This window comes from Anolis sagrei, chromosome 12, assembly GCF_037176765.1.
Source record: "Anolis sagrei isolate rAnoSag1 chromosome 12, rAnoSag1.mat, whole genome shotgun sequence".
NCBI lineage: Eukaryota > Metazoa > Chordata > Lepidosauria > Squamata > Dactyloidae > Anolis > Anolis sagrei.
In genome coordinates, this window is record NC_090032.1 from 561699 (window position 1) to 579707 (window position 18009).

The 18009-nt window shown below is 44.4% G+C and overlaps 1 protein-coding gene across 4 annotated transcripts in view; it reads right to left on the minus strand.

The window, feature by feature from the left end:
- Window positions 1–6622: 6622 nt before the first annotated feature.
- The window catches only part of ATP8B2 (ATPase phospholipid transporting 8B2), a 51854-nt gene continuing 40467 nt past the window's right edge, over window positions 6623–18009 (minus strand). For 3 of the 4 annotated variants that reach the window (XM_067472285.1, XM_067472284.1, XM_067472283.1), the window contains 11 exons: window positions 17475–17639; window positions 17239–17350; window positions 16271–16376; window positions 15921–16068; window positions 12965–13148; window positions 12441–12664; window positions 10858–10941; window positions 10463–10693; window positions 8794–8932; window positions 8497–8627; window positions 6624–7279 (listed from right to left, as the gene is read on the minus strand). In XM_067472285.1, coding sequence (XP_067328386.1) covers window positions 6989–7279; window positions 8497–8627; window positions 8794–8932; window positions 10463–10693; window positions 10858–10941; window positions 12441–12664; window positions 12965–13148; window positions 15921–16068; window positions 16271–16376; window positions 17239–17350; window positions 17475–17639 — 1815 coding nt within the window. In that variant the 3' untranslated portion in view covers window positions 6624–6988. Of the gene's footprint in view, window positions 7280–8496; window positions 8628–8793; window positions 8933–10462; window positions 10694–10857; window positions 10942–12440; window positions 12665–12964; window positions 13149–15920; window positions 16069–16270; window positions 16377–17238; window positions 17351–17474; window positions 17640–18009 lie in introns of all 4 variants that reach the window. The other variant, XM_067472286.1, reaches the window with a different exon arrangement.

The window sequence follows — 18009 nt, forward strand, 5'->3', positions numbered from 1 at the left end:
CCACTCTGATGGCCGAAAGCGAGGAGGAGCTGAGGAGCCTTCTGGTCAAGGTGAGGGAAGAGGGCGCAGAGGCCGGGTTGCAGCTAAACGTCAAAAAAACCAAGATTATGGCAACAAGAATGATTGACAACTGGAAAATGGAGGGAGAAACCGTGGAGGCCGTGACAGACTTTGTATTTCCAGGTGCAAAGATTGCTGCAGATGCAGGCTGTGGCCAGGAAATCAGAGGACGCTTGCTTCTTGGGAGGAGAGCCATGTCCAGTCTCGATAGAATAGTGAAGAGTAGAGACATCAGACTGGCAACAGAGATCCGCCTAGTCAAAGCCATGGTATTCCCTGTAGTAACCTACGGATGTGAGAGCTGGACCTTAGGGAAGGCTGAGCGAAGGAAGATCGATGCTTTTGAGCTGTGGTGTTGGAGGAAAGTGCTGAGAGTGCCTTGGACTGCGAGAAGATCCAACCAGTCCATCCTCCAGGAAATAAAGCCCGATTGTTCACTGGAGGGAAGGATGCTGGAGACAAAGTTGAAGTGCTTTGGCCACGTCATGGGGAGACGGGAAAGCCTGGAGAAGACGATTGTGCTGGGGAAGGTGGAAGGCGAAAGGAAGAGGGGCCGACCAGGGGCAAGATGGATGGATGGCATCCTTGAAGTGACTGGACTGACCTTGAGGGAGCTGAGGGTGGTAACGGCCGACAGGGAGCTCTGGCGTAGGCTGGTCCATGAGGTCACGAAGAGTCGGAGACGACTGAACGAATGAACAACAACAACAACATTACATTAATATTATATTACATTATTTATTATTATATTACTAGTACATTAATATAATTATATTATAAACATATTATACTACATTCTTTATTATTATATTACTATTACATAATTATTATATTATAAACGTATTATATTACATTCTTTATTATTATATTACTATTACATTATTATTATATATAAATTATATTATTATTATATTACTATTACATTAATATTGTTATATTATAAACATATTATACTACATTATTTATTATTATATTACCATTATATTAATATTATTATATTATAAACTTATTATATGACATTATTTATTATTATATTACTATTACATTAATGTTATTATATTAGAAACATATATTATATTATTTATTATTATATTACTATTACATTAATATTATTATATTACAAATATATTATATTTCATTATTATTATATTACCATTACATTAATATTATTCTATTCTAAACATATTATAGAACATCATTTATTATTATATTACTATTGCATTAATATTATTATATTATTTATATTGTTATATTACTATTACATTAATATTATTATATTCTAAACATATTATATCACATCATTTATTATTATATTACTAGTACATTAATATTATTATATTCTAAACATACTATATCACATCAGTTATTATTATATTACTATTACATTAATATGATTATATTATATTTGTTATATTATTATTATATTACTATTACATTAATATTATTATATTCTAAACATATTATAGAACATCATTTATTATTATATTATTACATTAATATTATTATATTATATTACATTATTTATTATTATATTAATTGTATTACATTATTTATTATTATATTACTAGTACATTAATATTATTATATTACAAACATATTATATCCCATTATTTATTATTATATTACCATTACATTAATATTATTATATTATATTCATTATATTATTATTATATTACTAGTACATTAATATTATTATATTATAAACATATTATATCCCATTATTTATTATTATATTTCTATTACATTAATATTATTATATTATATTATTATATTACTATTATGGAGAGAAACAGCAGGATATAAATAAACATAATAATAATAATAATAATAATAATAATGAGAAATTATTTTTATTCAGAACCACAAAGTCTGGAATCCTGGATTACTTTTAAGCTTAGCAGCAGAGCATAGATTTGCAAAGAAAAGAATGAGGACGGGGACCTTATTTTGCAGCAAAGTCAGGCTTCTTAGCACCGGAGCATGCCTTTGCACACAAAGGAGGATGCTCAATGCAATTCAGGAGCATGAGGACTAGCAACTTAATGCAGATTGGGATGCATTCATGGCTTGGGTAACTTGGAACAAGGTCTCTCCTTTCTCTTTCCAAGGAAAGGCCTGGAAACAGCCCTGCCTCTTAGTGGAGGGTTCCTGGCGCCTTTCCCCACTCAAAGGGCGCATATCCCCAACTCCATGCGCCAAAGCCCGGTGCCAAGAGAATGCAAACAGGCTCTGAAATACATGGACGGCATGGGCAACTCACCTCTTCCACTTGGCTTCATGCTCTGCTTCATGCTCTGCTTCTTGAATGGGTTCCATTGCATGCACCTGTGTGTTTGCAAAAGCCAGGGCTGGGTGTGCACCTGGGCGCATGCAGCACTGTCGCTTTAAGAAAAAAGCCCTGGCCATGGAAACAGTGAGCTGCTTAATTATTATTATTATTATTATTATTATTACTACTATTACTATTTATTAGCTGCATATTTTATTTAATTATTATTATTATTATATTATTATTTATTAGCTGCATATTTTATTTATATTCTTATTATTTTATTCTTATTCTTATTTATTAGATGCATTTTATTTATATTCTTATTATTATTTATTAGCTGCATATTTTATTTATATTCTTATTTTATTATTATTAATTAGCTGCATATTTTATTTATATTATTATTATTATTAGCTGCATATTTTATTTATATTATTATTATTTTATTATTATTATTATTAAGCTGCATATTTTATTTATATTCTTATTATTATTTTTATTATTTTATTATTATTAGCTACATATTTTATTTCTTATTTATTATTATTATTATTAATTAGCTGCATATTTTATTTATATTCTTATTATTTTATTATTATTATTTATTAGCTGCATTTTATTTATATTATTATTTATTAGCTGCATATTTTATTTATATTCTTATTTATTATTTTTATTATTATTTATTAGCTGCATTTTTATTTATATTACTATCTTCTTCTTATTATTATTTATTAGCTGCATATTTTATTTATTTTATTATTATTATATTTATTAGCTGCATATTTTATTTATATTCTTATTATTTTATTCTTATTAAGCTGCATATTTTATTATTATTATTATTATTATTTTATTATTATTATTAGCTGCATATTTTATTTATATTCTTATTCTTATTCTACCATGTAATAGTCTATTATTATATCATAAATGTATTATATTATTACCATATTCCATTCTATTATTACTATTTTCTTTTTCATGTCAGGAGCGACTCGAGAAACTGCAAGTCGCTTCTGGTGTGAGAGAATTGGCCGTCTGCAAGGACGTTGTCCAGGTGTTTGGATGTTTTTGCCCATCCTTATGGGAGGCTTCTCTCATGTCCCCTTTGCATGGGGAGCTGGAGCTGACAGAGGGAGCTCATCCACGCTCTCCCTGGATTCGAACCTCTGACCTGTCCGCCTTCAGTCCTGCCGGCACAGGGGGCTCCTTCTATTATTATTATTATTATTATTATTATTATTACACCGTATTATATTATATTACACAGAGAAGCCACTGAAATCCAAACAGAGGGTGTCTCCAGGCAACAACAGCCAGGCGACCTCTATGCAGATGCCCTCACTGATTGACTTTGCCAACTTCATGCACATTCAAGCTTGCCAATTGCAACATCCATAATTCCTTCAAACAGACAAGGGTTCTTCCACTCTGGTCGTCATTCCACAGAGGGTGCCTCCAGGCAACAACGGCCAGTCTTCCTCTATGCAGGTGCCCTCACGGATTGACTTTGCAGCTTCATTGCTATTCAAGCTTGCTCATTGCAACATCCACACTTGCTGAAAGGAGGCAAGGGTTCTTCCTCCCACCCTGGGCGTCATTCCATAGAGGGCGCCTCCAGGCAACAACAGCCAGGCGATCTCTATGCAGGTGCCCTCACTGATTGACTTTGCCAACTTCATGCTAATTCAAGCTTGCCAATTGCAACACCCACACTTCCTTCAAACAGACAAGGGTTCTTCCTCCCACCCTGGGCATCATTCCATAGAGGGCGCCTCCAGGCAACAACAGCCAGGCGACCTCTATGCAGGTGCCCTCACTGATTGACTTTGCATCTGCAAGGCTACTCAATGCGAATCAAGGTGTCCGATGGCAACATTCGCACTTTCCTCCAAACAAACCACAGTTCTTCCTCCCACCCTGGGCATCATTCCACAGAGGGCGCCTCCAGGCAACAACAGCCAGGCCACCTCTATGCAGATGCCCTCACTGACTGACTTTGCCAACTTGAATGCTAATTCAAGCTTGCCAATTGCAACATCCACACTTCCTTCAGACAAGGGCTCTTCCTCCCACCCTGGGCATCATTCCATAGAGGGCGCCTCCAGGCAACAACAGCCAGGCGACCTCTATGCAGGTGCCCTCATGGATTGACTTGGCAGCTGCCTGTCAATCATCCCTTTGATTTGCCCGCACACAAAAGACCACCCGGAAGCCAAAAGGTAAGAAAATGCCGCTTCTCTTTATGTCCCATAAAACGATAACAATTCTTTCTGCCAAGTATAAGAAAAGGTGTCAGAATAAATTATAAGGAATGGTCCCGGCCCGGATGGACCGCTCGCTCGCTCTCTCTGCTCCCAACGCCCCAAATCATAACAACAACAACAACAACAACAACAACAATAACAACAATGGGAATGAGCATCGTAAGACATCCTGTGGGAAACTGGGAAGCCGAAACCCGCGTGCCCCGGCACTCCCGCGGACTTTTCCTCTTTGGTTTCGGACGCAGCAATGGCGGCGGGGAGAGTGGCCAGCGGGTCGAGATCAATGGGAGGTGTAGTCCTCTTCAGGACGCGGCAGCTCCCATAGTCCCCAGCAGAATGTGTGGAAGAAGGGAAGGTTGGAAGTCTGATTTGGAGAAGGTGGGGAAATCAATTGGGGATGGGGATGATGGGAGATGCAGAGAAGGAAAGGAGGGAGGGAGGGAGAGGAAAGGGAAGAAGAAAAGGGAGGAAGGGAAGGAGAGAGGAAGGGAAGAGGTAAGGAAGGAAGGAAAGAAAGAAAGAAAGGAGGAGAGGAAGGCAGGCGGGCAGGGATGGAAGGAAAGAAGGAAGGAAGGAAAGGGGAGGAGAGGAGAGGAGAGGAGGATAGGCTGAGATGGATAGAAGGAAGGAAAGGAGGGAACAGAAAGGAAAAAAGAGGAAAGGGAAGAAAGAAAGAAGGTTAAAACGGAGAGGAAAGGAGGCAGGGATGGAAGGAAGAAAAGAAGGGAAGGGAACAGAAGGGAAGGAAGGGAAAAAGAAGGTAAGGAAAGAAGAAAAGGGAGGGAATGGAAGAAGGGAAGGAGAGAGGACGGGAAGAGGTAAGGAAGGAAGGAAAGAAAGGAGGAGAAGAAGGCGGGCAGGGATGGAAGGAAGGAAAGAAGGGAAGGGAATAGAAGTGAAGAAGGAAGGGAAGGAAGGAAGGGAAAAAGAAGGTAAGGAAAGAAGACAAAGGGAGGGAACTGAATTAGGAAAAGAGAGAGGAAGGATGAAGGAAAGAAGAAGAGACAAGGAAGGAAGGGAAGGATTGAGGAAGGGAAGAATGAAGGAAGAAGGGAGGAGAGGCAAAAGGGAAGAAAAAAAGAAAGGAAGGAAGGAAGGAAGGAAGGGGAAGGGGAGAAAGAAGGAAAGAGGAAGGAATGAAGAAGGGAAGGAAAGAAGAAGAGACAAAGGAAGGGAATGGAAGAAGGGAAGGAGTGAGGAAGGGAAAGGGAAAGGGGAAGGGAAGGAAGGGAAGAAAGAAGGGAAGGGAAAGGAAGGGGAAGGGAGGGGACAAGGAAGGAAGGAAGGAAAGGAAAGGAAAGGAAGGGAAGAAAGAAGGAAGGAAGGAAGGAAGGAAGGAAGGAAGGAAGGAAGGAAGGAAGGGAGGGAAGAAGGAAGGAAGGGAAGGAAGGAAGGAAGGAAGGAAGGAAGGAAGGAAGGAAGGGAAGAAGGAAGGGAAGGGAAGGGAAGGGAAGGGAAGGGAAGGGAAGGGAAGAAGGAAGGAAGGAAGGAAGGAAAGAAGGAAGGGAAGAAGGAAGGGGAAGGGAGGGGAAGAAGGAAGGAAGGAAGGAAGGAAGGAAGGAAGGAAGGAAAGGAAAGGAAAGGAAAGGAAAGGAAAGGAAAGGAAGGGAAGGGAAGAAAGAAAGAAGGGATGGGAAGAGAAAAAGGGAAGGAAGGAAAGGGAAGAGAGGAAGGAAAGGGTTAGGGTTTCCGGATCCTGCCACAATCGACCTGTAAGGGAGTCGGGGAGGGTTGAGCTCGCAAGCCCAAATCCGGCAGGTAGATATAAAAATATATTCTTCTTCTCCTCGTTCTCCTTCGCTCGGCCCGGTCTGAGTTCCGGGCTCCACGGCCGGGAAGGTTGTCCGGAGCGTCCCGGTTTCCTCTTCCCTTCCCGCGGCCGTTGTGCCGACCCTCCGAGCGGCAGGAGAAGAACGCGGCGGCGGCGGCCTCTTCCGCTTTGTGTAAACGTGGATTGTCCTTATAGATCTCTCTCTAATATAGATATCGATAATATATATACTGTAGATATATATATATATATATGTATAAAAAGACAAGTGTGGGTGACGGCGAAAAGGCAGAATCGGGACCCCCAAAGGCCACCCAGTCCAGCCCTGTCCTTAACTGTGAGTTGGATGTTTGTAACTCGGGGACGGCCTGTATATCTCTAATATGTATGTTTATATATATATATCTATATATATAAAAAAGATCCCTTGCGCACAACAGTTCGGAGTCCTCTCGGTCCAGCTTCCGTCGGGATGACGATCCCGGCGTTGTTCCCCCCTCTGGCGGTCATTCAGGGACATTGGGGCCCCGATCCGCCTGGGAGGTGATGCGCCTGCATGGCCCGCTCCGGAGCCATGTTCCTTCGCCCGTTCGTCCATGTGCTTCGGTGTGAGGCTCACACTTTGAGGGCCTTGTCTCCGCCGCTGGGGCTGCTGGTGACGCTGCCGCCGCTGCCGTCGCCTTTCTTCTTGCGCAGGGTCTCGATCCAGCTGGCGCTGGTGCGCCCGCCGAAACTGGAGAGGGCCAGGGAGCTGAGGCGCATGTTCTTGCCGGACATGATGAGCTCCCCGAAGCCCTCCTGGTGCGAGAAGGCGTAGCCCGAGCGGCGAGACCCCGGCCGGCCCACCCGGCCCATGCACCGGTGCTGCGCCTTCTGCTTCTTGCGCACCAGCTGCGTGTAGCGCACCTGCAGGAACGGAGGGGGGGAAACGGGGGGGGGGGGGATAGAGGAGAACACCAACATTGGAAACGCTCGTCTCCATTGGCTTGGAAGCGATCAAGGAGGAGACGCATTCGGCTCAAAGCCAAGGCAATTCTAAGCGGCATCCAAAGAAGGGTCGTGCCCACAGCAGGCATGGCCAAACTTTGGCCCTCCAGGTGTTTTGGACTCCCACAATTCCTAATAGATCGATAGATAGATAAGGGACCCCAAAAGTCATCTAGACCAATCCCCCCTGAACTTATTATTACCATACATACATAGATAGATGATAGTGATAGATCTAAGGGAAGCTTACCTTCAGGTCACAATAGATAGATAGATAGATAGAGCAATAGACCTAAGAGAGGCCTTCCTTCAGGTTTTGATAGATAGAAAGTTGATAGTGATAGACCTAAGAGAGGCCCACCTTCAGGTCCCAATAGATAGATAGAGATAATAGAGTGATGGACCTAAGAGAGGCCTACCTTCATGTTACGATAGGAAGTTAGGTAGGTAGGTAGATAGAAAAATAGAGTGATCGACCTAAAAGAGGCCTACCTTCATGTCACAATAGGTAGATAGGTAGGTAAATAGATAGATGGGTAGAAAATAGAGTGACAGACATAAGAAAGGCCTACCTTCAAGTTCCGATAAATAGATAGATAGAAGAGTGATGGACCTAAAAGAGGCATATCTTCATGTCACAATAGATAGGTAGGTAGGTAGATAATAAAGTGACAGATCTAAGAGAGGCCCACCTTCAGGTCACAATAGGTAGATAGATAGATAGATAGATAGATAGATGAGTGATTGACCTAAAAGAGGCCTACCTTCAGGTCACAATAGGTAGGTAGGTAAGTAGGTAGGTAGATAATAGAGTGACAGACTTAAGAAAGGCCTACCTTCAGGCTGAAAGAAAGATAGATAGACCTAAGAGAGGCGTACCTTCAGGTCACAATAGGTAGGTAGGTAGGTAGGTAGATAATAGAGTGACAGATCTAAGAAAGGCCTAACTTCAGGTTCTACTAGATAGATAGATAGATAGATAGATAGATAGATAGATAGACAGATAGGTGACTGACCTAAAAGAGGCCTACCTTCAGGTCCTGATAGACAGACAGACAGATAGTAGAGTGATAGACCTAAGAGATGCCTACCTTCAGCTCCTGATAGATAGACTGCAATTTGTCAAACCAACTCACCGTATCAGAAAGCTCGGGTTTGAGGTCCAGCTTGAGGAAGCGGACGGCCACCACCGGCACGATGCAGACCACGGTGGTCAGTGCGATGGTCAGCCAGACGGCCGGCTGGGCCAGCGTGTTCTGGGCATTGCCTGGGAAAAGAGGGAAGGGGCAATGGAGAGCAATAATTCTCTCGTAATGCAATACGAGTAGGGAAATCCTCCTATGTCCCTGGGTCAGAGGATTCTCCCTGAATCCAATGCCAGGTTGGGGAATGCTTCCAAATTGGAAGACACTTGCCCAGGGAAGAGGACTCACCCACGAAGCGGAACTGGTTTGGGAAGAGCTGGAAGAGTCCGTCGCTGTGCATGGCGAAGAGGATGGCGAAGTAGGCGGCCAGGCTGCCCCAGATGAAGAAGTGGTTGATGGCCGTCCAGAAGCCCGTGTCCAGCCCGATCTGGCAGGGAAAGGGCAGGGCATGCGTCAGCCGGGTTGGCCATAAGAGGACTGAGATCCACAGTGTGGGAAGGGGCACCTGGAGGCCATCCAGCCCAGCCCCCACCCAACAGATGGTCTCCAGAGAAGGAAGGAGACTCCACCAGGCGCCAATTAGAGTTGGAACGGATCCCCCAAAGGGCATCCAGTCCGACCCCTTTCGGCCAGGCAGGGAGACACAATCAAAGCCTTCCCAACAGATGGCCATCCAGTCTCCAGAGAAGGAAGGAGTCTTCACCAGGCTCCCATTGGAGTTGGAACGGATTCCCCAAAGGGCATCCAGTCCGATCCCTTTCGGCCAGGCGGGGAGACACAATCAAAGCTTTCCCAATAGAGGGCCACCCAGCCTCTGCTTCAAACTATTCATAGAAGGGGATTCCACCGGATGCTATAGTCCCCTGGGCTTGCTCCTATTATTATTATTATTATTATTATTATTATTATTATTATTATTATTGCAAAGGATGGGTGGCCATCTGCAAGGCAGAAGAAAGAGGGTTGGACTGGATGGCCCATGTGGTCTCTTCTATTATTATTATTATTATTATTATTATTATTATTATTATTTTACTGACACAAAAACACAATATGTATATTATTATTATTTTATATTATTATTTTACTGACACAAAAACACAGTATGTATTTTATTATTATTATTATTATTATTATTTTATATTATTATTATTGCAAAGGCTGGGTGGCCGTCTGCTGGGGATGCTTTGATTGTGCTTTTCCTGCACGATCAAAGGGGGTTGGACTGGATGGCCCATGCGGTCTCTCCTATTATTATTATTATTATTATTATTATTATTATTATTATTCCATTATTATTATTGTTGTTGTTTTAATGACACAAAAGACAATATTATTATTTTATATTACTATTATTATTTTACTGACACAAAGACACAATATGTATATTATTATTATTATTATTTTATATTATTATTTTACTGTCACAAAAACACAGTATGTATTATTATTATTATTATTATTTTACTGACACAAAACACAGTATGTATATTATTATTATTATTATTATTATTATTATTATTATTATTTTACCGACATAAGACACAGTATGTATTTTATTATTATTATTAATTTATATTATTATTATTAATTTATATTATTATTATTATTATTATTATTATTATTATTATTATTGGGCTGCTGTGAGTTTCTTGGGCTGTATGGTCACTTTCCTTCACCCTGGATTTTATTCCACAAGTATATATACGCTCCACTTGCCTCACTTCCAACAGACCTCTGAACAAACCTCTGAAGATACCAGCCACAGATGCAGGCGAAACGTCAGGAGAGGATGCTGCTGGAACACATTGGCCTTACAGCCCAGAAAACCCACAGCAACCCTGTGATTCTGGCCGTTGGAAGTCTTCAGCAACCCATTATGATCATTGGCTGGACTGACCCCTGTGCCTGGTGCCATTAATGACGTTTCCCCCCTCGGGAGCGGTGTGGGGCCCACCTGCACGCTGACCACGATGACCAGGGCGGTGGCCACGGTGACGGCGAAGGACTGGTAGTCGGCCAGGAGGGCGTCGTCGCTGAAGACCCCGTACGGGAGGAAGAACATGAAGACGGAGGTGAAGATGCCCTGCGCGATGCAGATGAAGAACTCCCGCTTGTTGAAGAGCAGGTTCAGCTGGCCCGGCTCGTAGAGCTTAGGGTACTCCAGGCTGCGCTGCTCGGGCACGTCCTGCAAGAAGGAGATAACGGTGGTGGGCCTGACCCCAGCCTGACCCCCACCCCACCCCACAGGGCTTTTCCGAAGGGGGGTTCCAGGGAGGGGGCTCCCCAAGGCGCCCAGAGCATGCCCATGCAACGAGCATTAATGGAACAGGACCACTGGCAGGGACAGACCTGGTCAAAGACCCCCATGGCAAGCACAGGCAGCGAGGTGTACACGATGTTGTAGAGCGTGATGAAGTACTGGTCATAGACGGTCTGCAGAACGGAGGGAGGGAGGGAGGGAGAGAGATTATTCCCACAGAGGAAAAGGGGAGACCCCCAAAAAGATACCCCCCCCCCAAAGTCCCACTCCTTATTTTAGCTCTATTGGAGGCGTGCAATCCAGGGAAGGGGGTGCCCTCAATGCTATGGGATCCTAGGAGTTGCAGTTTGCAAAGCCTGCCCAAGGAATTGCATTGCCACTTGAACCACCTTGGCTGCATACTATGGGATCCTGGGAGTAGTAGTTTGCAAGGCCTACCCAAGGAATTGCAACTGCTATGGCACCATGCTATGGGACCCTGGAAGATGTAGTTTGGAAGTTCCTCCAAAAGGAGTTGCATTGCCACCATGGGATCCTGGGAGTTGTAGTTTGCAAGGCTCGCCAATGGAGTTGCACAGACACTTGAATTGCCTTAGTTGCATACTATAGGATCCTGGGAGTTGTAGTTTGCAAGGCCCACCAAAGGAGTTGTAGTTTGCAAAGCCCACATAAGGAATTGCAACTGCCATGACTCCATGCTATGGGACCCTGAGAGTTGCAGTCTGCAAGGCTCGCCAAAGGAGTTGCATAGACACTTGAACTGCCTTGGTTGCATACTATGGGATCCTGAGAGTTGTAGTTTGCAAGGCCTGCCCGAGGAATTGCAACTGCCATGACTCCATGCTATGGGATCCTGGGAGTTGTAGTTTGCAAGGCCTGCCAAAGAAGCTGCAGTTTGCAAAGCCCGCCAAAGGAATTGCAACAGCCATTGCTCCATGCTATGAGCCCCTGGGAGTTGTAGTTTGCAAGGCTCATCAAAGGAGTTAAAATTTGCAAAGCCCGCCAAAGAAATTGCAACTGCCTTGACTCCATGTTATGGGACCCTGGGAGTTGTAGTTTGCAAGGCCTGCTCAAGGAATTGCAACTGCCATGGCTCCATGCTATGGGATCCTGGGAGTTGTAGGTTGCAAGGCCCACCAAAGGAATTGCAACTGCCTTGATGACATTCTATGGGACCCTGGGAGTTGTAGTTTGCACGGCCCGCCAAAGGAGTTGCATAGACACTTGAATTGCCTTAGTTGCATACTGTAGAATCCTGGGAGTTGTAGTTTGCAAAGACTGCCAAAGGAATTGCAACTGCCATTGCTCCACACTATGGGACCCTGGGAGTTGTAGTTTGCAAGGCCTGCCAAAGGAGTTGCATTGCCACTTGAACTGCCTTGGTTGCATACTATGGGACCCTGCGAGTTGTAGTTTGCAAGGCCTGCCCAAGGAATTGCAACTGCCATGGCTCCATGCTATGGGACCCTGGGAGTTGTAGTTTGCAAGGCCTGCCTAAGGAATTGCATTGATGCTTGAGCTGACACAGCTCCATGTGATGGAAGCCTGGGAGCTGCAGTCCAAGAAAGCTAAAGACCTTGGGAAACTACAACTCCTGCACCGAGCCGTTGCAGAGGAAGGGGCAGCCGAGTGCCGGAGCAGAGAGCACTGGGTGGTCCGGGTGGTTCCTCACCTGAGCGGAGAACCCGCAGAAGAACCCGAACCAGAAGTGCACCATGGTGAAGGCGAAGTTCTTGTAGAAGAAGTAGCAGAGGAACTTGCACATGCGCAGGTAGGACCAGCGCCCGTGGACCAGGAGCAGCCGCTGCAGGAACTTGAACTGGGAGAAGGAGTAGTCCGAGGCCAGCACCGCCTGGATGCCCTCCTGGCCGCTGATGCCCACCCCGATGTGGGCCGCTGGAGGAGAAAGAGGACACGGAAGGATCATCAGTATCAGTACCATCATCATCATCATCATCATCATCATCGGGATGCTGTGAGTTTTCCGGGCTGTATGTTCCGGTAGCATCTCTGGTTGGCTTAGTCTGCAGTGCTTTTCGTGTTCTTGAGCAATCATTATTCATGCCTGATCAATAAATTCACCAATAAAGATCTCCCATCTCTGGAGACTAATTGGGACTGGGATATTATTATTGGTTTATTATGGGCTTCCCAGCGGAAAGGGAAACGGGATCCGGGTCATAATGTCAGGCTCACTCTTGATCATGCTGACGTCGTTGGCCCCGTCCCCGATGGCCAGGGTGACGGCCTTCTTGTGCTTCTTGACCAGCTCCACCACCTGGGCCTTCTGCAGGGGGGTCACCCGGCAGCAGATGACCGCTTTGCAGGCGCAGGCCGTCTCCAGGAACTCCAGCTCCATGTCCGCCTCCAGCGCATGCGCCTGTGCCGAGACGAGAACACAAGGGGGTCACCCTTCGGGGACAGGAAATGCTACCATGATATCGTCTGCAAAGAGGTTGACTTTTACCTCCTCTTCATCTATTTCGTGCCCCTCTATTCATGTACTATTCCTCATTCTATCTACGAAAACAAATAATCCATCATGATATCATCTGCAAATAGTTTTGTTTACCTCCTTTTCCTCTATTTTATATCCTTCTATTTGTGTACATATCAACTAGAATTTATATTCCTAGCACAAATAAGCCGCCATACTATCATCTGCAAATAGGTTTACTTTTACCTCCTCTTTGCCTATTTTATACGCCTCTATTTGTGTACTATTTCTCACTCGTACCTACTACAATTTATATTCGTGACACAAATAAGCTACCATGATATCATCTGCAAAGAGGTTGACTTTTACCTCCTCTTCATCTATTTCGTGCCCCTCTATTCATGTACTATTCCTCATTCTATCTACGAAAACAAATAATCCATCATGATATCATCTGCAAATAGTTTTGTTTACCTCCTTTTCCTCTATTTTATATCCTTCTATTTGTGTACATATCAACTAGAATTTATATTCCTAGCACAAATAAGCCGCCATACTATCATCTGCAAATAGGTTTACTTTTACCTCCTCTTTGCCTATTTTATACGCCTCTATTTGTGTACTATTTCTCACTCGTACCTACTACAATTTATATTCGTGACACAAATAAGCTACCATGATATCATCTGCAAAGAGGTTGACTTTTACCTCTTCTTCATCTATTTTGTGCCCCTCTATTCATGTACTATTCCTCATTCTATCTACGAAAACAAATAATCCATCATGATATCATTTGCAAATAGTTTTACGTTTACCTCCTTTTCCTCTATTTCAGCGGTTCTCAACCTGGGGGTCGCGACCCCCAAGGGGGTCGCTGGGCCATTTTCCAGGGGTCACGAAGCCGCCTCGGTTGGCCCCGCCCCCCAAAATGGCTGCCGGCTCCTGTGTGAGCCAAACAGCCGCGGCCATGGAGGGGGCCTTCCCCGCTCGCCTCCTGCGCCCTCCGGCTTCGGGGGACGCGAGAGGCGAGCGGGAGGCCCTATCCATGGTTGGGGGTCACCACAACATGAGGAACTATATTTAGGGGTCACGGCATTAGGAAGGTTGAGAACCACTGCTCTATTTTATATCCCTCTATTTGTGTACTCGTATCAACTGGAATTTATATTCCTAGCACAAATAAGCCGCCATACTATCATCTGCAAATAGGTTTACTTTTACCTCCTCTTTGCCTATTTTATACGCCTCTATTTGTGTACTATTCCTCACTCGTACCTACTACAATTTATATTCGTGACACAAATAAGCCACCATGATATCATCTGCAAATAGGTTTACTTTTACCTCCTCTTTGCCTATTTTATACACCTCTATTTGTGTACTATTTCTCACTCGTACCTACTACAATTTATATTCGTGACACAAATAAGCCACCATGATATCATCTGCAAATAGGTTTACTTTTACCTCCTCTTTGCGTATTTTATACCCCTCTCTTTGTGTACGATTCCTCACTCTATCTACTACAATTTATATTCCTAAAATATAATATTTTTTATATAATATTTATATTCTGTCCCCCAAACAAGGTACCAAGCAGGGAGACCACCATGATATCATCTGCAAACAGGTTTACTTTTACCTCCTCTTTGCCTATTCTATAACCCTCTCTTTGTGTACGATTCCTCACTCGTATCCACTACAATTTATATTCCTAACACAAATAATCCACCACACTATCATCTGCAAACAGGTTTACTTTTACCTCCTCTTCGCGTATTTTATACCCCTCTATTTGTGTACTATTCCTCACTCGTACCTACTACAATTTATATTCGTGACACAAATAAGCCACCATGATATCGTCTGCAAAGAGGTTTACTTTTACCTCCTCTTTGCCTATTTTATGCCCCTCTATTCATGTACTATTCTTCATTCTATCTACTAAAAAATCTATTACTAAAACAAATTTATTTACTTATTTATTTTTACAGTATTTATTTTTACAGATCCAGGTGAGGACTATCTGTGCTGCTTTAGGAATTACTGTCAGGGAAACTATCCTGTCAGTATTCTTGTGTGGAGGGAGAAAGAAGTGTTCCTTGTGTAACTAAGTCAGAACTGTTTATGTAACCACACGCTTTCCAGACAAATCTCTGAAACAGCCAAGCTTTGTACCTGAATTGTTCCCGTTCTTTTAAATAAACATTATTGTTTAGTGTTCATTACATCTGCCTCAAGTGTGCCTCTATGCTTAAAGGTTTTAAAAGCAGATCCCTGCAGTATTGAAGAACTTTATGGTGGCAGCATAAAGTTCTTCAAGTTCTTCTTTTAAAACCTTTAAGCATAGAGGCACACTTGAGGCAGATGTAATGAACACTAAACAATAATGTTTATTTAAAAGAACGGGAACAATTTTTTATGTTTTAAAGAACTATCTTTGAAAGGGTACCTCAGAAACACAAGCCTGAGGGCTAATACCATCACATTCTTTCATAAGTTACCTCAAGTAAGCTAAAGGGATTATCAGCACTTCAGGCTCACTCTTGATCATGCTGACATTGTTGGCCCCGTCCCCGATGGCCAGGCTAGATGACCTCTTGAGACCCAGTCGAATGCTACGGTCACGCCATTTTCTACTGTTGGGCAACTTAAGGGGAAAGTGGGCATTCGCCCAAGGATGGCCATATTCCGTGACCCCTGCCCGCTGCTTACCAGGCTGTGGCCGTTGATGACGAGGGCGTACTCTCCGGCCACGGCTTCCAGGACGGAGGTCAGCTTCGAGGCGGAGAGCTTTTCCTGGAAGACAAAGCCGTTGCCCAGGCTGCGCGAGGAGGAGTCCATCAGCTTCTCCCTGGCCTTCCTGAAGGAAAAGAACGGCAAAACGTCAACCTCTCCCCTTAGGTCCAGGGAGACCTACGAAGCCCAAGATTGGAACCCTTTGGGGGCAAATGGGAAACCTCATGGCATATCTTTGTCCTTAACAGTTCAAAGAGATATTGAGGTATATCAGTGTAACAACTGGGAAACCTAATTGCCATGCATGAACACTGGTGGATATTTACCGCAGCTCCTGCCGCACTTCCAGGACGGTGTGGCCAGTGATGACGAAGACCTCGGCCATTTCGTCTGTCAGCATCTTGCAGGAGTAGCCGATGTTGACCGCCGTCTCTGCGGAAGGAAAGAGAGGCAAAGCCCAGGGTCCCAATGGGGCCGGATTGCAACTCCCATCATCCTGGTCATGGGGCCAATGGGAGTGACAGGGGCAAAACGACCAAGAGAGTGCTAGAGCTTGTAAATATCAGTTGGTGAGTGTGTTAACTAACTGAAAAATACAAAGCACAAAGCTGATTGGTTGGGCTATGGCCAGGAAGCTAGCTGAGCCTGGGAATTTTGGCAACGGTTACATATGCAAAGCAAAAAAAAGATTGGTTGGGCTAGGCCTGGGAAGCTAGCCGAGCCTGGGAATTTTGGCAACAGTTACCTATGCAAAGCACAAAACAGATTGGTTGGGCTATGCCTGGGAAGCTAGCTGAGCCTGGGAATTTTGGCAACAGTTACATATGCAAAGCACAAAAAAGATTGGTTGGGCTATGCCTGGGAAGCTAGCTGAGCCTGGGAATTTTGGCAACAGTTACATATGCAAAGCACAAAAAGGATTGGTTGGGCTAGACCCGGGAAGCTAGCTGAGCCTGAGAATTTTGGCAACCATTACATATGCAAAGCACAAAACATATTGGTTGGGCTATGCCTGGGAAGCTAGCTGAGCCTGGGAGTTTTGGCAACAGTTACATATGCAAAGCACAAAACATATTGGTTGGGCTATGCCTGGGAAGCTAGCTGAGCCTGGGAGTTTTGGCAACAGTTACATATGCAAAGCACAAAACATATTGGTTGGGCTATGCCTGGGAAGCTAGCTGAGCCTGGGAATTTTGACAACAGTTACATATGCAAAGCACAAAACAGATTGGTTGGGCTGCGCCCGGGAAGCTAGCTAAGCCTGGGAATTTTGGCAACAAGGGGGGAGGCCCACCTTGCTTGTCCCCCGTCAGGACCCAGATCTTGATGTTGGCCAGCGTCAGCAGCGCAATGGTCTCCGGGACGCCCTGCTGCAGCTTGTCTTCGATGGCCGTGGCGCCCAACAGCTGGAGAGGGAAACGAGACAAAGGGGGGTGTCCGCACTGGGGCGTCAATGCGGTTTGGGAGTCGTATGTCCGGTAAGGCCCCCAAAGGTTGGGCCAGGTGGCACTATGGTTCCTGGATGCCTACCACCATCTCGTTCTCCACTTCCTCGTAGAGCTGGGCCAGCCTCTCCTCGCGCCCTTCGCTGGACGCGTTGGCCCGTTGCAGGCGCTTGGCCCACTCGGAGTAATAGCCCTCCTCCAGGTCGCGGAAGGCCAGCACCAGCGTCCGGAGACCCTCCCCGGCATATTCCTGGGAGAGGGCGGAAATGAGAAGGACTTGCATTGGGGGACGCTGGGAAATGTAGTCCTCCCCCTGGAAAAGCCCCTCATCCCCAATGCCCTGCAGCAAAGAGCATCCCCATTCAGAGCCAAGCCCAAATGGACTTTCCCCATTGACTCAACTATCACTTCGCAAAATATATGTAATCTATACCTACCTATCGATCTTTGGATCCAATTACCCACCTACATACATACATACCTCCCTACCCTATCTATCCATCCATCCATCTTATTTTTGTTCCTGTGTTATCAATATCGTTTTCTAATTGGTCCTATCGTATAAACACCGGAAAAGTTTATTCAACTTTCTCCTGCTAGAACACATTTTGCTCAAGTTT